This window comes from Liolophura sinensis, chromosome 13 (genome assembly GCF_032854445.1).
Source record: "Liolophura sinensis isolate JHLJ2023 chromosome 13, CUHK_Ljap_v2, whole genome shotgun sequence".
NCBI classification, from domain to species: Eukaryota; Metazoa; Mollusca; class Polyplacophora; order Chitonida; family Chitonidae; genus Liolophura; species Liolophura sinensis.
Window position 1 is genome coordinate 22,765,432 of NC_088307.1, and position 21,218 is coordinate 22,786,649.

Below are 21,218 nucleotides of genomic sequence, written 5' to 3' on the forward strand. Positions count from 1 at the left end.
TGGCACACTAAGCACTTCGGCCACGGAGGCCTCAACATGTCTGTATACACTTAATATATCTCTTGAATATTCATAAACCTATCTTTATTTTTCATTGGTCCATCCGAGTTCTGTGATGGGTCATTATTTTTTCTCTATTTTTCAGCTAACTAGCAGGTGCGATATTTATGGTATTGGTTGATATATAAATATTTTGAAATACTAATAATTAAGATATAATGAGGCCGGGGACCTAACGTTGCGCTGTCTACAGCCAAAGAACCCTTAAAGTGCACTTATACGAATGCAGAGAATAAAACCCGAACTGTTAAATTTAGAAGAGTGTACCATATTTCTTCAACCTTTCCCATTTTCGCCTTGTGTTGTTTTAAGCACATTTCGACGGTATTTCTCTGCCCGAACTGAAAACATCTTATCTGTGAAGCCCTGATGTGGGCAAACTCACCAAAACACAAATTTTTGTTATTATAAAAACACTAAGGCGGATAAATTTGACTTTCAAAGGTTGAAGAAACAGGGTACTTCATCCCGTACGTGTGACTGTTCGGCAACATTCTCGTGTCATCGCTGCTCTGGTTTTACCTGCTATATGCTGTAACCTTTTATATTGTATTCCAGCGTAAATCGGGATAAATGTTTTATATTTATTATTTTAATCTAATTTTAAAATTTTTTTGTTATGTATAGGAAAATTGAATCATTTTGTATAAGACAAGTTATAATGAAAACGTGCGTGGAACTTACGAATGGTTCTAAAGGAATGTGAATCAGTGAATGAGTGCATGTTTTGGGGTTTAACGTCGCACTTAACAAGTTTTCAATCGTATGGCGACGAAGGAATCCTTAGGATGCATGTAATGTGCATCTTTTTTGCAGAAGGGATTTCCACTTCTCTTTTATCTAATGCTGGTTCACTGACACGACTTACCGACGCGAATTAGGGCAAGTATTCATTTTCAATTGGGGCTTCAAGTTTCACCAGATTTTCACATTTTAGGACAATAATCCATCAGTTATGGTGGCGTAAAAACAGGGAACAGAAAAAACGTAGTATTTTATGCTTTTGTTGAGTGTACATGTACAGTGCAGCTTTACAAGGTAAACAAAACATGTTTTCTTTTTTTCGTTTTTATTTCGTTTGTGACGTTCTAAAATGTACATGTATATATGGATGCCAATAAACCTTTCATTATTCATCTAAAAGAGTACCAGTGACTTATTTATTTCTTTTTATTTGATTGGCGTTTTACGCCGTACTCGAGAATCTCACTAATACACAGGCGGCCAACATTACGGTGGTAGGAAACCGGGCAGAGCCCAGGGGAAACCCAAGACCATCTATCAATGACTCAGTGAAAGATTATTATAAGATCTCAGCCGTAAACCCGACAGTGAATAATCAAGGTAAGTAACGTACAGTCTGTGAACGCCATCAAAACAACTTTTAGTGGAAAAACAGTGGAGGGAGTGGGGAAGACTGTGTTTAGGCCCTACATCTGATTGGGGTCACGTTCCTATAAAGTGTACCCGATTCGTCTCTTGACCTTCTTTACTCATGAGCGGACATCGTAATTACAGCGAATATGTCCCCAAAATGATATGTAATTTGTACTGCGTTTTTTTTTATATTTCTGTATTAATAAACAATAACAATTTAACAATGACACTTCATGAATCCTTTAAAAGGGGTCTGAGCAAGGAGGTTTTTTTATTGTTAATTTGTCACAGCAGTGCAACATCAACAGCCACTTGTGTCAGTGAATGTACTTCTTACAGGACAGTTTATCACAGAGCGGCATTCATTACGCCGCGTTGTTTCATTACACTGTGTGATTTATTTACACATTGGGATTTCTTGACAATGGGATTTCAACACATTGTGTTGTTATTGTACACTGTATGATTTCATTACACTGGGTGATTTATATCCCCTTCTGTGCTTTTGTGTGATTTCATTACACTGTGCGATTTCTTAAACACTGTGATTTTAATACTTGAGATTTCACACAATTTAAGCTGAATCACAAAGCAAACAAATTCATTTGAGGTAAAAAGGCCATGATTTTTCATAAGCGATTTTAACCTAATAGACAGAAAACTGTGTAGGGCACAGCTTCATGTATAATTATACGGTCCAACGGCCAAAGACATGAAAAACATGACAAACGTGCTACAGTGAACGAGCAAATGTACAACAAACGTGCTACGGTCAAAGGCCATATGCCTGACAAACGTGAGCACGACTGTATCTCCCAGCGCCTTACTCTCCAGAAATGACGTCACAACAGAGAAATTTCACGAGGCGGACGAGTTGGACTCATACAACCTCGTGTCCATGATTTTCATGTTTGCCGTTCTCGGTGTCATCGTCCTGGGAACGATTCTTGCAAACATTTTTGTCATTTCAGCGATTCCATTTGAAAAGAACCTGAGAGCCACGACGTCGAATTATTTGATTCTGTCGTCGGCCTTTACGGACTTAATGTTTGCCGGTTGGGTGCTGCCTTTAGGTATGGAGGACCAGATCACCGTCCGATGGCGACTCCAGACTTCGGTGTGCGACATGTGGACGTCCGTTGATATTCTGTGTTGCGCGGGGTCCATGCTGCACCTACTTGCAATAGCATTCGACCAGTTCTGGTCTGTCCCTCAAATTGACTACACAAGGAACAGGTCCACCCGTAGAGTTCTACTGATGATTACGGTAGTCTGGTGTGTTTCATTTTGCATTTCGGTTCCTCTCTTGTTAGGGAAGTTCGGCAGTAAGCAGAGCCCCAGGCACTCGGGGTTACTGTAACGTTAGCCAAGAACCTGGATTTGCCACATTCGGAGCGTTCTGGATTCTACTTATCTTTATAATTACCCTGATTTTAAAAATTTACCGTGTTGCCAAGGAAAGGGTTAAAAAAGGAAGCGTTAACGGATCTAAGATACCTCATACCAGCCAATCCAATACCGTCACATCAACAACTGTAGCTAAGGAGAAATCAATGCCCGTGAGGCAATCTCAATAGACAGGTAACAGCTTGTCGACGGCTATTAAACACAACTCTAACTTCTTCACCCATCATAAATCTCATTTTCAACCGGATACTCACTTTTTGTTTCGACCTAATGGTAGTACGAAATCCAGTGACAGCTCGCCAGAGATCGGTGTATCTGAAGTCGTTCACTACAACGGACCTACGCCCATTGTGCATGTCGTGGGGTTAGAAGTCAGACAAGGTAGGGCGAATTTCAGTTCTCAACATCAAGAGAGAAAAACGGAAAAGCACTGTATTGACTATCATAAGCGGTACATTTATTTTCTGTTGGTTGCCATATTTGTTGAGTTCCTGATTAGCGCGTGTTCTGTAAGACATGTACAGTCTCCAACTTTATTGTGAGCTTGGTCACGTGGCTCGGTTACGTCAACAGCATGATCAATCCTATCCTCTACAACCTTTAACCCCAAATTTCGCAAGGCCTTCCACAAACTTCTCTACCAGAGGTCAAGGGCTGAAAAAGGTAGGACACTGTACGAGGGGTTATGGGTTTGAAAATGTCGGCTGACTTCGTATGTCGTAATCAAGGGTTCAGAAAAGGCGTGTGAGTCTACGTGACTTAATTCAGAGTAAAACACCGATCAGAATAAATAAATATGCAAGATATTTCTTGTTTCCTTTTCAAAATCAGTGCTAAATTTTAAAAAGGAGGAGTAAAAAAGAACAGAAAATCAAGTAGCCTCACGAGTGTCAGCAGCTGTCACTCACAGCTATAGTCATCTTCGCTTCTTGCGGTGCACAGTTTCTTGCACTGGGGCCGATTCCCCGCCTTGCCATAGCAGGTCCTTTATCCTGAATACTACTCTGTACTTACACGTATCACTGCCTATTTTCAACGTTAACCTTAATTTATGGATAAAATTGAAATGTGAGCGAGTGGATGTGTGAATGAGGGGGCCTCAGTATTTAGGCTCGGTGGGGTTTCTCGTCAGTTTGGGCTGGCACTAATATAACCGTTATATTACTAGTAGTCCCACGTTTGGAGGATTGACAGGGCTTGGCAGCAGTTGGGCTCGGTGGGGTTCCAGGTCAATTTGGTGGATTAACAGGGCTTGGCAGCATTTGGGCTTTGGTGGGGTCCCTGGTCAGTTTGGTGGATTAACATGGCTTGGCTGCATTTGGGCTTTAGTGGGGTTCCAGGTCAGTTTGGTGGATTAACAGGGCTTGGCAGCATTTGGGCTTTGTTGGGGTCCCTGGTCAGTTTGGTGGATTAACAGGGCTTGGCAGCATTTGGGCTCAGTGGGGTTCCCGGTCAATGTAGTGGATTAACAGAGCTTGACAGCATTTGGGTTTTAGTGGGGTCCCTGGTCAGTTTGGTGGATTAACATGGCTTGGCTGCATTTGGGCTTTAGTGGGGTTCCAGGTCAGTTTGGTGGATTAACAGAGCTTGGCAGCATTTGGGCTCAGTGGGGTTCCTGGTCAGTTTGGTGGATTAACAGAGCTTGACAGCATTTGGGTTTTAGTGGGGTTATAGGTCAGTTTGGTGGATAAACAGGGCTTGGTAGCATTTGGGCTCAGTGGGGTTCCAGGTCAGTTTGGTGGATTAACAGGGCTTGGCAGCATATGGGATCACTGGGGTCCCTGGTCAGTTTGGTGGATTAACAGGGCTTGGCAGCATATGGGATCACTGGGGTTCCAGGTCAATTTGGTGGATTAACAGGGCTTGGCTGCATTTGGGCTTTAGTGGGGTTCCAGGTCAGTTTGGTGGATTAACATGGCTTGGCTGCATTTGGGTTTTAGTGGGGTTATAGGTCAGTTTGGTGGATAAACAGGGCTTGGTAGCATTTGGGCTAGGTGGGGCTCCAGGTCAATTTGGTGGATTAACATGGCTTGGCTGCATTTGGGTTTTAGTGGGGTTATAGGTCAGTTTGGTGGATTAACAGGGCTTGGCAGTTTTTGGGCTAGGTGGGGCTCCAGGTCAATTTGGTGGGTTAACAGAGCTTGGCAGCATTTGGCCTCAGTGGTGTTCCAGGTCAGTTTGGTGGATTAACAGGGCTTGGCTGCATTTGGGCTCAGTGGGGTCCCTTGTCAGTTTGGTGGGTTAACAGAGCTTGGCAGCATTTGGCCTCAGTGGTGTTCCAGGTCAGTTTGGTGGATTAACAGGGCTTGGCTGCATTTGGGCTCAGTGGGGTCCCTGGTCAGTTTGGTGGATTAACAGGGCTTGGCAGCATATAGGTTCAGTGGGGTTCCAGGTCAGTTTGGTGGATTAACAGGGCTTGGCAGCATTTGGGCTCAGTGAGGTCCCAGGTCAATTTGGTGGATTAACAGGGCTTGGCATCAGTTGGGCTCAGTGGGGTTCCTGGTCAGTTTGGTGGATTAACAGGGCTTGGCAGCAGATGGGCTCAGTGGGGTTCCAGGTCAGTTTGGTGGATTAACAGGGCTTGGCAGCATATGGGATCACTGGGGTTCCAGGTCAATTTGGTGGATTAACAGGGCTTGGCAGCATATGGGATCACTGGGGTTCCAGGTCAGTTTGGTGGATTAACAGGGCTTGGCAGCATATGGGATCACTGGGGTCCCTGGTCAGTTTGGTGGATTAACAGGGCTTGGCAGCATATGGGATCACTGGGGTTCCAGGTCAATTTGGTGGATTAACAGGGCTTGGCAGCTTTTGGGATCACTGGGGTTCCAGGTCAGTTTGGTGGTTTCTGACACTTCTATATCTATTCCAAATAGTTTTTAGGATAATACAACCTTAATAAATGAATTTTATTTCAGGTCTATTAACGGAGACACTAGGGTACACTATATTACTTCATGGAGTTTGTTCTAACCGCTTTTTGGTGCAACCACCGTAAAACAACTAGTCTCCGTGCCCACCGTCCAGCACACCACTTGGTTTTGCCGAGGCAATAAGTTCATGTCGTCGAAACTGAGCTTATCGAAATAAACGACTTTTACCATTATGAATTAGATAGAAATGTTCTAAATTATTTTCTTCACAAGAATATGGACTTCCAATATATCCACATGTAGACCTTGTGTCGTTGAGTGTCACTGATCAAAGGCAAATGTGTTGGTGGGTCTAAGTGATTTTACAGTAGGTGAACACAGATGACTGGTTACAAGAAACGAAACTACAGTGAATTTCCTTACCAACTTCTAAATGCCTCTGAAAGCAAGTACGGTATCAAACAATAAGTAATAAAGTAACAACATTTATAATGGTGTATTTCTGGTTTTCTAGTACATTTAAATAATTACCAAGTTCTCTATAAACTAGTGCAACAATAACATCACATATGTTTTATCTTGTATAGATAAATAAACTAATTTACTTAAAATGATAAAAAAAATTTGCATATATGATTAACAAAACTCTAATAAATGCACAGGCATGTGTAGATTTCAAATGTACAGTGTAATTATGTACTGGTATCTTGAACTGTAAGTTTAAGTAAAAACTGTTAGAAACACTAATCTGTAATGTAGACATACCCTAATTCATCAACCCGCATATGGAAGATTAGCTTTCAGAGCAATTTATGATTTTTGAGACAAAACTAAATTGGCCGGGTTGACCAATTCCTTCCAAATATGCTTGAATAAACGCCTAGCAAACATGCAAAAAGTTTGAAGAGCTACAGTATGTCTACATGTACCTATATGTATACACAAACAACCATATATACTTATTTACCTTCAGACAGCATACATACATATACATACATTTATTTCAATGTAAAAACAGTACCCATTCAGTCAAATAAAAAATTATTTAACATGCTAAATACTTCAAACCTCTCAAAATAATACCCACTTTTCTTTATCAAGTTGCTTTAAAAGATGGATCTTTCCATGAAACTAATTACCAGTTTAAAATATATGTATATATATATATATATATGTATGCATAAAATAACAATAAATTGTACACGTATTCTATCCTGCAGAATTTATGTGTGAACAAATGATCCTTAAAAAAGACTAAAGTAAGTTTGTTTTCACAACATTCACATAATAAAGGAGTTCCATTAGTGGTGAAAGCAACTTCTTGGGAATGAAGCTTAACTGGTTTAAAGGTGGATAAAACTAGAAAAACATATCGGACACTTTGCCTCACTAGGTGCATATAACAAAATCTCAGGCATTAAAATTACAACCAAGGACAAACGTATTTGTATATACTGTACTCCAGTTCTTCAACCTTTTCAACCGCCAATGCAACCAATATTTTGAAACATTCTGAAATAACTATCGGGTGTAGAGAAATAATTAGCACAGTTTTATATGACGCTTGCATGGGTTTCATGATGCTTACATGGGTTTTATGTGAAGCTTGCATGGGTTTTATGAAGCTTGCATGGGTTTTATGAAACTTGCATGGGTTTTATGTGAAGCTTGCATGAGTTTTATGAAGCTTACATGGGTTTTATGAAGCTTGCATCTTTAATGACACAAACAAATCATTTTTATCCCATGAATTCCACAGCAAAAAATGCTTTTATAGCTTAATTGTTGAAAAGGTTGAAGATTTACAGTAACTAGATTTATGTCTGACAGCCTCTGTCCATCATAAAACATGGGATCATAAATATGGGATCATCATATATTTACTTTCAATGAAAGACTAGTTCATTAAATGAGCAGAATTTTTAAACAGCAGCTTCGTTTTTAGCTTAATTCTTAACTCTAGACACTCTCAGCTCCAATGATGGATTCGGCCGCATTGTGAGTCGTTGTTTTTTCTTGTACGTAATTCCCGGCACTGGACGAAATTCCAGTTTTCTGAGCAGAATCGCCAAAGTCACCTTCATTTCCATGAGGGCAAACTTGTAGCCTATACACATTCTGGGGCCTGCAATGAATGGCAGGAATGTGTATGGCATGATTCCAGACTCGCTGAGGAAACGCTCAGGTTTGAACTCTAGTGGATCTTCCCAGTGCTTCGGATTTCTGCAGAAAATAAAAGACACATATACACAACTGTAATTATTTTTAAAAAAATCAGGATTTTACTCACAGACACAAGATTAAATCATAATTATGATATCATAACTGGTGCAAAAAATTAAAGACTGAAAGTTCCATATGGACTGATGACACATGAAAAGCTAAGTTTGAATGTACACTTTCGATAAAAAGGTTTCGATAAAACCCCAAATTAGAAATACATGTACATGTACTTTCTTGAACTGTTTCTTGAGTTTTGAAATTACTCCGTGGCTCAGTCGGTTAGCGCGCTAGCGCAGCGTAATGACCCAGGAGTCTCTCACCAATGCAGTCGCTGTGAGTTCAAGTTCACCTCATACTGGCTTCCTCTCTGGTTGTACGTGGGAAGGTCTGCCAGCAACCTGCGGATGGTCCTGGGTTTCCACAGGCTCTGCCCTGTTTCCACCCACCATAATGCCGGCTGCCTTCGTATAAGTGAAATATTCTTGAGTACGGCGTAAAACACCAACGGAATAAATAAATAAATAATTGTTTGAAATTATGCTATTTATCATCAATATGGTTAGAACACCCAAACCTAGACTTCAAACGTTTCAATGCATTTTTTTGAAAAAATTTCAATGAAATTTACGTCAGACTTGTTGTACCGCTTCGATGACTTAATGGTAAGAGCGTCCGCCTCGAAGTCAGGACAACCTGAATCAAAACCGGGGCCGATCATACCAAAGAGCAAAAAATGGTACGTGTTGCTGCATCGCTTGGCTCTCAGCACTGTGACCGGTTTGGGTGCCCTGTCTGGTGTTTTCGGCATGATACTTCAGTGGCGGCATGGAAGACTCGCCTCGTCATATGGCTGAAAAATTGTACATCGTAAATCCTCAAGCATATATACATTGGCATACGTCAAGTTTATAAGGTGCTTCGTGAATGGCAGTGGTTTACTTTTGGCACTCTGATTTCATCTGTGTACAATCCTTGTCAACCACCGTCATATATGTGAAAATTCTTCAGCCTAATGTAAAATACCAATGTAATAAATACATCCTATATTATGAGAGGCTTTGTTTAAACAATATTATTTCGCATGAACGAAAATGGATTGGCGAACAGGCGCATTGCCTATAAACGCCGTTCCACAGGCTTTCAAAGTAAATAGGCAATAGGTAGTAGAACCGTTTATAACCCTCGGAAATGTGCTGAGACGTTCCAGGATCAAATCCGTTGTAATTTAAGTCAAAACCATATACGCCAAACGCCAGCTTTACGCCAAATTATGACCTAACAGGCTGGTTAATTGTTGGACGCCTCCACAATTACCCTAATTCTTCAACCGCCTCTGAAACCAATATTTTGAAACATTCTGGCCGAACCATGCGGTATTAATACATTTGAACAGCTTTATGAAGATTGCATCTTCTGTGAAACAAACAAACCTTTCTTATCGTCATTTTCATGATAATGGCATGCATAGTTTCCACTGAAAAAAGGTTCTGGGTCGAGTCACACCTAAGACCTTAAAAGAAGTTGTAACTTCCTCGATTGGCGTTCAGCATGTAGGGGATAGTGAAACGACTGGTTGACCCATATCACTATAATGGCTCGGGCATATTGTATGGTTAATACAAAATGTGTAGCACGTGCAATATAGAGTAGTTAAAGTTTCAATGGTATGAAGGCTGGGTTTGGGTATAACATTGTGGGTTTAGGTAATAATGCTGTTTGAGGTAGTACTGTGGATTTAAGCTTGCTTCAAGCGGCTTACTTGCCTTCGGTAAGGCTTCTCATTGAAGCAGCACTAGATAAAAGAGCGGTGGAAATCCGTCCTCCTACAAGGAGGCACATCACGTGCACTGTAAGGAGTCCTTGGTCATCATATGACTGAAACATTATTAAACCCCAAGCACTCATTCACTCACAGAAAAAAGGTGCTTTAGTGGTAGAATGTCATCAAAGTGCTGACGTATGTCGATGACACCAGACATGACATCCCACCCAGTCATATAGTGACACCAGCCCAACCTGTTTGCTTCCACTGACTTCTCAGTGCGGAACGCCAAGCAAGGAAACAAAAAGTACTATTTTTAAAGTCTTTAGTATGCGTAACCTGGCCCCGGTTTGATCACAGATCTCTCAACCTAACCGCGAACACTATGACCATTATAGGCAACGAAAGCTTCCCACATATAGTGTAACTGAAAACCCTTATAGCTTAATACTTCATTGCCACATCATAACAGACTGGTTAACGGGTGGAGGCCTCACTCAAAGTAACCTAACTGCTATCGGATAATGAAAAATTGAAGCACCAAACAAATAAGTAAAGGGTGGAAAATACCAAGCATTACCCTTAAGGAAAACAACCATACTGTATGTGGTAGATGTACTAGAACATAAACGTGTGCAACTTTATAAAAGCTGTGAATGTGGTCGCTGTGAGTTCAAATCCATCTCGTGCCGGCCTCCTCTTCGGCCGTACGTGGGTTGGTCTTTCAGCAATCTGCGGATAGTCGTGTGTTTCCCTGGGCTCTGTCCGGTTTCCTCCCACCATAATACTGGTAGCCGTCTTTGAAATATTCTTGAGTACGGCGTAAAACTCTCATGAAATAAATAAATCAACAGAAGCAGTGAAACCTCGCCGAAATTCAGTATGGTTCAGAATGTCCCCTGTCCGGCCAATAGTCATAAAAGAACATACAGATTGAGCGACTTGTTCCGCGCTGAAAATTTTCTGTTGTATCCAGAGAGACAGGGACAAACACTGAAATAGAAACCGTCTGCAAGCAGCCTGCGGATTGTGGTGGGTTTCCTCTGGGAACTGTCCGATTTGCTCCCACCATAGTGCTGGCCACCGTCGTTTAATTGAAATATTATCGAGTACGGCGTAAAACACCAATCAAATAAATAAATAAATTAAATAGAGGCCTGTAGTAGGCTTGTGGGTTGCAGAACGAAGGCTTTTGTAAATAAGTATTTTCCAAGACTACATGATGACCTTTGTAACACTCTGTACACTTTAAAAATTAAGATTGCCTTTTTTTCTTTTGGACAAAATATATTTATTTGATTGATGTTTTACACCGTATTCAAGAATATTTCATTAAAAAGACGGCGGCCAGCATTATGGTGGGAGGACATCGAGCACAGGGGGAACACACGACCATCCGCAGGTTTCTGCAAGACCTTCCCATGAATGGCGGTATAGGAAATTAGCATGAGCTGGACTTGAATTCACAGCGACCGAATTAGTGAGAGGCTTCTGCATGGGTCATTGCGCCGCGCTGGCACACTAAGCACTTCGGCCACGGAGGCCTCAACATGTCTGTATACACTTAATATATCTCTTGAATATTCATAAACCTATCTTGATTTTCCATTGGTCCATCCGGGTTCTGTGATGGGTCATTATTTTTCTCTATTTTTCAGCTAACTAGCAGGTGCGATATTTATGGTATTGGTTGACATATAAATATTTTAAAATACTAATAGTTAAGATATAATGAGGCCGGGGATCTAACGTTGCGCTGTGTACAGACAAAGAACCCGTTGGGTTACACGAATGCAGAGAATAAAACCCGAACTGGTAAATTTAGAAGAGTTTACCTTATTTCTTCAACCTTTCCCATGTTCACCTTGTGTTGTTTTAAGCACATTTCGACGGTATTTCTCTGCCCGAACTGAAAACATTATCTTATCTGTGAAGCCCTGATGTGGGCAAACTCACCAAAACACAAATTTTTGTTATTATAAAAACACCAAGGCGGATAAATTTGACTTTCAAAGGTTGAAGAAACAGTGACTGTTCGGCAACATTCTCGTGTCATCGCTGCTCTGGTTTTACCTGCTATATGCTGTAACCTTTTATATTGTATTCCAGCGTAAATCGGGATAAATGTTTTATATTTATTATTTTAATCTAATTTTTAAATTTTTTTGTTATGTATAGGAAAATTGAATCATTTTGTATAAGACAAGTTATAATGAAAACGTGCGTGGAACTTACGAATGGTTCTAAAGGAATGTGAATCAGTGAATGAGTGCATGTTTTGGGGTTTAACGTCGCACTTAAAAATTTTTCAATCGTATGGCGACGAAGGAATCCTTAGGATGCATGTAATGTGCATCTTTTTTGCAGAAGGGATTTCCACTTCTCTTTTATCTAATGCTGGTTCACTGACACGACTTACCGACGCGAATTAGGGCAAGTATTCATTTTCAATTGGGGCTTCAAGTTTCACCAGATTTTCACATTTTAGGACAATAATCCATCAGTTATGGTGGCGTAAAAACAGGGAACAGAAAAAACGTAGTATTTTATGCTTTTGTTGAGTGTACATGTTCAGTGCAGCTTTACAAGGTAAACAAAACATGTTTTGTTTTTTTCGTTTTAATTTTGTTTGTGACGTTCTAAAATGTACATGTATATATGGATGCCAATAAACCTTTCAGTATTCATCTAAAAGAGTACCAGTGACTTATTTATTTCTTTTTATTTGATTGGCGTTTTACGCCGTACTCGAGAATCTCACTAATACACCGGCGGCCAACATTACGGTGGTAGGAAACCGGGCAGAGCCCAGGGGAAACCCAAGACCATGTATCAATGATTCACTGAAAGATTATTATCAGATCTTAGACGTAAACCCGACAGTGAATAATCAAGTTAAGTAACGTACAGTCTGTGAACGCCATCAAAACAACTTTTAGTGGAAAAATAGTGGAGAGAGTGGGGAAGACTGTGTTTAGGTCCTACATCTGATTGGGGTCACGTTCCTATAAAGTGAACCCGATTCGTCTCTTGACCTTCTTTACTCATGAGCGGACATTGTAATTACAGCGAATATGTCCCCAAAATGATATACAATTTGTACTGCGTTTTTTTTATATTTCTGTATTAATAAACAATAACAATTTAACAATGACGCTTCATGAATCCTTTAAAAGGGATCTGAGCAAGGTGGTTTTTTTATTGTTAATTTGTCACAGCAGAGCAACATCAACAGCCACTTGTGTCGGCGAATGTACTTCTTACAGGACAGTTGATCACAGAGCGGCATTCATTACGCCGCGTTGTTTCATTACACTGTGTGATTTATTTACACATTGGGATTTCTTGACAATGGGATTTCAACACATTGTGTTGTTATTGTACACTGTATGATTTCATTACATTGGGTGATTTATATCCCCTTCTGTGCTTTTGTGTGATTTCATTACACTGTGCGATTTCTTAAACACTGTGATTTTAATACTTGAGATTTCACACAATTTAAGCTGAATCACAAAGCAAACAAATTCATTTGAGGTAAAAAGGCCATGATTTTTCATAAGCGATTTTAACCTAATAGACAGAAAACTGTGTAGGGCACAGCTTCATGTATAATTATACGGTCCAACGGCCAAAGACACGAAAAACATGACAAACGTGCTACAGTGAACGAGCAAATGTACAACAAACGTGCTACGGTCAAAGGCCATATGCCTGACAAACGTGAGCACGACTGTATCTCCCAGCGCCTTACTCTCCAGAAATGACGTCACAACAGAGAAATTTCACGAGGCGGACGAGTTGGACTCATACAACCTCGTGTCCATGATTTTCATGTTTGCCGTTCTCGGTGTCATCGTCCTGGGAACGATTCTTGCAAACATTTTTGTCATTTCAGCGATTCCATTTGAAAAGAACCTGAGAGCCACGACGTCGAATTATTTGATTCTGTCGTCGGCCTTTACGGACTTAATCTTTGCCGGTTGGGTGCTGCCTTTATGGAGGACCAGATCACCGTCCGATGGCGACTCCAGACTTCGGTGTGCGACATGTGGACGTCCGTTGACATTCTGTGTTGCGCGGGGTCCATGCTGCACCTACTTGCAATAGCATTCGACCAGTTCTGGTCTGTCCCTCAAATTGACTACACAAGGAACAGGTCCACCCGTAGAGTTCTACTGATGATTACGGTAGTCTGGTGTGTTTCATTTTGCATTTCGGTTCCTCTCGTTAGGGAAGTTCGGCAGTAAGCAGAGCCCCAGGCACTCGGGGTTACTGTAACGTTAGCCAAGAACCTGGATTTGTCACATTCGGAGCGTTTTGGATTCTACTTATCTTTATAATTGCCCTGATTTTAAAAATTTACCGTGTTGCCAAGGAAAGGGTTAAAACAGGAAGCGTTAACGGATCTAAGATACCTCATACCAGCCAATCCAATACCGTCACATCAACAACCGTAGCTAAGGAGAAATCAATGCCCGTGAGGCAATCTCAGTAGACAGGTAACAGCTTGTCGACGGCTATTAAACACAACTCTAACTTCTTTACCCATCATAAATCTCATTTTCAACCGGATACTCACTTTTTGTTTCGACCTAATGGTAGTACGAAATCCAGTGACAGCTCGCCAGAGATCGGCGAATCGGAAGTCGTTCACTACAACGCCCATTGTGCATGTCGTGCGGTTAGAAGTCAGACAAGGTAGGGCGAATTTCAGTTCTCAACATCAAGAGAGAAAAACGGAAAAGCACTGTATTGACTACCATAAGCGGTACATTTATTTTCTGTTGGTTGCCATATTTGTTGAGTTCCTGATTAGCGCGTGTTCTGTAAGACATGTACCGTCTCCAACTTCATTGTGAGCTTGGTCACGTGGCTCGGTTACGTCAACAGCATGATCAATCCTATCCTCTACAACCTTTAACCCCAAATTTCGAAAGGCCTTTCGGGTTTGAAAATGTCGGCTGATTTCATATGACGTAATCAAGGGTTCAGAAAAGGCGTGTGAGTCTACGTGACTTAATTCAGAGTAAAACACCGATCAGAATAAATAAATATTCGTGATATTTCTTGTTTCCTTTTGAAAATCAGTGCTAAATTTTAAAGAGAAAGGAGGAGTAAAAAAGAACTGAAAATCAAGTAGCCTCACGAGTGTCAGCAGCTGTCACTCACAGCTATAGTCATTTTCGCTTCTTGCGGTGCACAGTTTCTTGCACTGGGGCCGATTCCCCCGCCTTGCCATAGCAGGTCCTTTATGCTGAATACTACTCTGTACTTACACGTATCACTGCCTATTTTCAACGTTAACCTTAATTTATGGATAAAATTGAAATGTGAGCGAGTGGATGTGTGAATGAGGGGGCCTCGGGGAAGATCACATGTTAGTTCACCGAGTTTATCAACCCTCTGTAAATAAAGTTTGTCAATCTGTCAGTGGTTTTAAATATAACACTTGGGAGTTACAAATGCCATAAACATGACAAAGAAGTGAATACCTGAACATTAATCGGTATATATGTAACAGGGCTTGACAGTATTTAGGCTCGGTGGGGTTTCTCGTCAGTTTGGTGGATTAACAGGGCTTGGCAGCATTTGGGCTCGGTGGGGTTCCTGGTCAGTTTGGTGGATTAACAGGGCTTGGCAGCATTTAGGCTCAGTGGGGTTCCTGGTCAGTTTGGTGGGTTAACAGGGCTTGGCAGCATTTAGGCTCAGTGGGGTTCCTGGTCAGTTTGGTGGATTAACAGGGCTTGGCAGCATTTAGGCTCAGTGGGGTTCCTGGTCAGTTTGGTGGATTAACAGGGCTTGGCAGCATTTGGGCTTTAGTGGGGTTCCATGTCAGTTTGGTGGATTAACAGGGCTTGGCAGCATTTGGGCTCAGTGGGGTTCCAGGTCAGTTTGGTGGATTAACAGGGCTTGGCAGCATTTGGGCTCAGTGGGGTTCCAGGTCAGTTTGGTGGATTAACAGGGCTTGGCAGCATTTGGGCTCAGTGGGGTTCCTGGTCAGTTTGGTGGATTAACAGGGCTTGGCAGCATTTGGGCTCAGTGGGGTTCCAGGTCAGTTTGGTGGATTAACAGGGCTTGGCAGCATTTGGACTCAGTGGGGTTCCTGGTCAGTTTGGTGGATTAACAGGGCTTGGCAGCATTTGGGCTCAGTGAGGTTCCAGGTCAGTTTGGTGGTTTCTGACACTTCTATATCTATTCCAAATAGTTTTTAGGATAATACAACCTTAATAAATGAATTTTATTTCAGGTCTATTAACGGAGACACTAGGGTACACTATATTACTTCATGGAGGTTGTTCTAACCGCTTTTTGGTGCAACCACTTTAAAACAATTAGTCTCCATGCCCACAGTCCAGCACGCCACTTGCTTTTGCCGAGGCAATAAGTTCATGTCGTCGAAACTGAGCTTATCGAAATAAACGACTTTTACCATTATGAATTAGATAGAAATGTTCTAAATTATTTTCTTCACAAGAATATGGACTTCCAATATATCCACATGTAGACCTTGTGTCGTTGAGTGTCACTGATCAAAGGCAAATGTGTTGGTGGGTCTAAGTGATTTTACAGTAGGTGAATACGGATGACTGGTTACAAGAAACGAAACTACAGTGAATTTCCTTACCAACTTCTAAATGCCTCTGAAACCAAGTACGGTATCAAACAATAAGCAAAAAAGTAAGAACATTTATAATGGTGTATTTCTGGTTTTCTAGTACATTTAAATAATTTCCAAGTTCTCTATAAACTAGTGCAACAATAACATCACATATGTTTTATCTTGTATAGATAAATAAACTACTTTACTTAAAATGATAAAAAAAATTTGCATATATGGTTAACAAAACTCTAATAAATGCACATGCATGTGTAGATTTCAAATGTACAGTGTAATTATGTACTGGTATCTTGAACTGTAAGTTTAAGTAAAAACTGTTAGAAACACTAATCTGTAATGTAGACATACCCTAATTCATCAACCCGCATATGGAAGATTAGCTTTCAGAGCAATTTATGATTTTTGAGACAAAACTAAATTGGCCGGGTTGACCAATTCCTTCCAAATATGCTTGAATAAACGCCTAGCAAACATGCAAAAAGTTTGAAGAGCTACAGTATGTCTACATGTACCTATATGTATACACAAACAACCATATATACTTCTTTACCTTCAGACAGCATACATACATATACATACATTTATTTCAATGTAAAAACAGGACCAATTCAGTCAAAGAAAAAATTATTTAACATGCTAAATACTTCAAACCTCTCAAAATAATACCCACTTTTCTTTATCAAGTTGCTTTAAAAGATGGATCTTTCCATGAAACTAATTACCAGTTTACTATATATGTATATATATATATATGTATGCATAAAATAACAATAAATTGTACACGTATTCTATCCTGCAGAATTTATGTGTGAACAAATGATCCTTAAAAAAGACTAAAGTAAGTTTGTTTTCACAACATTCACATAATAAAAGAGTTCCATCAGTGGTGAAAGCAACTTCTTGGGAATGAAGCTTAACTGGTTTAAAGGTGGATAAAACTAGAAAAACATATCTGACACTTTGCCTCACTAGGTGCATATAACAAAATCTCAGACATTAAAATTACAACCAAGGACAAACGTATTTGTATATACTGTACTCCAGTTCTTCAACCTTTTCAACCGCCAATGCAACCAATATTTTGAAACATTCTGAAAGAACTATCGAGTGTAGAGAAATAATTAGCACAGTTTTATATGACGCTTGCATGGGTTTTATGTGAAGCTTGCATGGGTTTTATGAAGCTTGCATGGGTTTTATGAAACTTGCATGGGTTTTATGTGAAGCTTGCATGGGTTTTATGAAGCCTGCATGGGTTTTATGAAGCTTGCATCTTTAATGACACAAACAAATCATTTTTATCCCATGAATTCCACAGCAAAAAATGCTTTTATAGCTTAATTGTTGAAAAGGTTGAAGATTTACAGTAACTAGATTTATGTCTGACAGCCTCTGTCCATCATAAAACATGGGATCATAAATATGGGATCATCATATATTTACTTTCAATGAAAGACTAGTTCATTAAATGAGCAGAATTTTTAAACAGCAGCTTCGTTTTTAGCTTAATTCTTAACTCTAGACACTCTCAGTTCCAATGATGGATTCGGCCGCATTGTGATTCGTTGTTTTTTCTTGTACGTAATTCCCGGCACTGGACGAAATTCCAGTTTTCTGAGCAGAATCGCCAAAGTCACCTTCATTTCCATGAGGGCAAACTTGTAGCCTATACACATTCTGGGGCCTGCAATGAATGGCAGGAATGTGTATGGCATGATTCCCGACTCGCTGAGGAAACGCTCAGGTTTGAACTCTAGTGGATCTTCCCAGTACTTCCGATTTCTGCACAAAATAAGACACATATTTTTGTTTTTTTTTTTTTGATTGGTGTTTTACGCCGTACTCAAGAATATTTCACTTATACGACGGCGGTCAGCATTATGGTGGGTGGAAACCGGGCACAGCCCGGGGGAAACCCACGACCATCCGCAGGTTGCTGACAGACCTTCCCACTTACGGCCAGAGAGGAAGCCAGCATGAGCTGGACTTGAATTCGCAGCGACCGCATTGGTGAGAGGCTCCTGGGTCATTACGCTGCGCTAGCGCGCTAACCGACTGAGCCACGGAGGCCCCTAAGACACATATACACACAACTGTAATTATTTTTTAAAAAATCAGCATTTTACCCACAGACACAAGATTAAACCCTAATTATGATATCATAACTAGTGCAAAAAATTAAAGACTGAAAGTTCCATATGGACTGATGACACATGAAAAGCTAAGTTTGAATGTACACTTTCCATAAAAAGGTTTCGATAAAACCCCAAATTAGAAATACATGTACATGTACTTTCTTGAACTGTTTCTTGAGTTTTGAAATTACTCCGTGGCTCAGTCGGTTAGCGCGCTAGCGCAGCGTAATGACCCAGGAGTCTCTCACCAATGCAGTCGCTGTGAGTTCAAGTTCACCTCATACTGGCTTCCTCTCTGGTCGTACGTGGGAAGGTCTGCCAGCAACCTGCGGATGGTCCTGGGTTTCCACAGGCTCTGCCCTGTTTCCACCCACCATAATGCTGGCTGCCTTCGTATAAGTGAAATATTCTTAAGTACGGCGTAAAACACCAATGAAATAAATAAATAAACAATTGTTTGAAATTATGCTATTTATCATCAATATGGTTAGAACACCCAAACCTAGACTTCAAACATTTCAATGCATTTAATTCTAGGGTGAAAAGCAAAATACTTCACAATGCATATGACTCCATGTGTGTAAGCTCTGCTTTAGTCTATTTTTTTTTTGGCCAAGTTTAAACCATCACTGGAAGCAGTCATGAGATTTGCCTCCATAAATCAGGACCTTTTAACATTATCTTCACACATGGGTAATTCCAAGCTCTGGCTCAGTAAGATATCACTTTTGTTAGTACATCCTCTGACATAAAAAAGGAACCTTTTGTTTTATGACAGCGGAATGATCTCGTATTACAAGATCAGTTACTTTAACATTCCTGCCTGATACAAGACGTGATGTACATCATCACTCTAAATACACAGGTCTAGCTAAAATCATTTATAAAATGTGTTCAAATACACAAAATCATGATATTGTCAAAATATAAACAATATATAGAATACTGCACAGTGAAAGTTGAATATCATACACATTTTTACAGTGGGAGGTGAAAACAATGACCCACAAGACGCTAGTGGGTTATCATTCCCACTTTTCACAAAAAGCGTCATGTAGGTTATCATTTCCATGTTTCATGACAAGCATCATGTGGGTTATCATTTCCACCTTTCACTAGAAGCGTTATAAGGGTTATCATTCCCACCTTTCACGAGAAGCGTTATGTGGGTTATCATTTCCACCTTTCACTAGAAGCGTCATAAGGGTTAGCATTCCCACCTTTCACTAGAAGCATCATAAGGGTTATCATTCCCACCTTTCACTAGAAGCGTCATAAGGGTTAGCATTCCCACCTTTCACTAGAAGCGTCATAAGGGTTAGCATTCCCACCTTTCACAAGACGCGTCATAAGGGTTATCATTCCCACCTTTCACTAGAAGCGTCATAAGGGTTATCATTCCCACCTTTCACTAGAAGCGTCATAAGGGTTATCATTCCCACCTTTCACTAGAAGCATCATAAGGATTATCATTCCCACCTTTCACTAGAAGCGTCATAAGGGTTATCATTTCCACCTTTCACTAGAAGCGTCATATGGGTTATCATTCCCACCTTTCACTAGAAGCATCATAAGGATTATCATTCCCACCTTTCACAAGACGCGTCATAAGGGTTATCATTCCCACCTTTCACGACAAGCGTCATGAGGGTTATCATTCCCACCTTTCACTAGAAGCGTCATAAGGGTTAGCATTCCCACCTTTCACTAGAAGCGTCATAAGGGTTATCATTCCCACCTTTCACGAGACGCGTCATAAGGGTTATCATTCCCACCTTTCACTAGAAGCGTCATAAGGGTTATCATTTCCACCTTTCACTAGAAGCGTCATAAGGGTTATCATTCCCACCTTTCACTAGAAGCATCATAAGGATTATCATTCCCACCTTTCACTAGAAGCGTCATAAGGGTTAGCATTCCCACCTTTCACGAGACGCGTCATAGGGGTTATCATTTCCACCTTTCACGAGACGCGTCATGTGGGTTATCATTCCCACCTTTCACGAGACGCGTCATGTGGGTTATCATTTCCACCTTTAATAAGAAGTGTTATGAGGGTTATCAATTCCACCTTTTTACCAGAAGTGTCACGTGGGTTATCATTTCCACCTTTTTACCAGAAGCACTGAGTGGGTTATCACTACCACCTTCCACGAGTAAAATATTTATGATATTCAACCTTCCCTTTGCAATATCATCTATTTGATTTATTTATTTATTTGACTGGTGTTTAACTCAAAACTATTTCACTTATACAACGACGCCCAGCATTATGGTAGGAGGAAACTGGGAAGAGCCCGGAGGAAATCCATCCACAGGTTGCTGGCAGACCTTCCCACATACGGTTGGAGAGGAAGTCAGCATGACCTGGACTTGAACTCACAGCGATCACATTTGTGAGAGGCTCCTGGGTCATTACACTGCGCTAGTGCGCTAACTGAGGAGGCCATAGAGGCCCCCTTCGATTTATTTGATAGTTTTGGCATAAGCTCTATGCTGTCTTAGTTTTTGGGACCAAGCTGTTCAAAAGTGAATAAAAGTTAAGGCAGACTAAAATCTTAATACCAGTCCTATCTTAATACAAAATGAATGACACTTTAGTCTGGACTAAAGTTAATACCAGGTGTAAGTCTGAATACTGTATTTTATCTAAAGATAGGTATGTTTTTGTCTGATAAGAAATTATTCAAACTCCACAAAACACTCTAAAAGTGGCCCTTAAGATAGATAAATTAATCAGATCCAAGCAAAACTTGTCT

General features: G+C 40.6%; 1 protein-coding gene across 2 annotated transcripts in view; it reads right to left on the reverse strand.

Annotated features, from left to right (window-relative positions):
- Positions 1-6,216: 6,216 nt before the first annotated feature.
- Positions 6,217-21,218, reverse strand: part of LOC135480472 (taurochenodeoxycholic 6 alpha-hydroxylase-like) — a 33,910-nt gene continuing 18,908 nt past the window's right edge. For both annotated transcript variants that reach the window (XM_064760311.1, XM_064760310.1), the window contains exon 11: positions 6,217-7,940. In XM_064760311.1, coding sequence (XP_064616381.1) covers positions 7,664-7,940 — 277 coding nt within the window. In that variant the 3' untranslated portion in view covers positions 6,217-7,663. The remainder of the gene's footprint in view (positions 7,941-21,218) is intronic.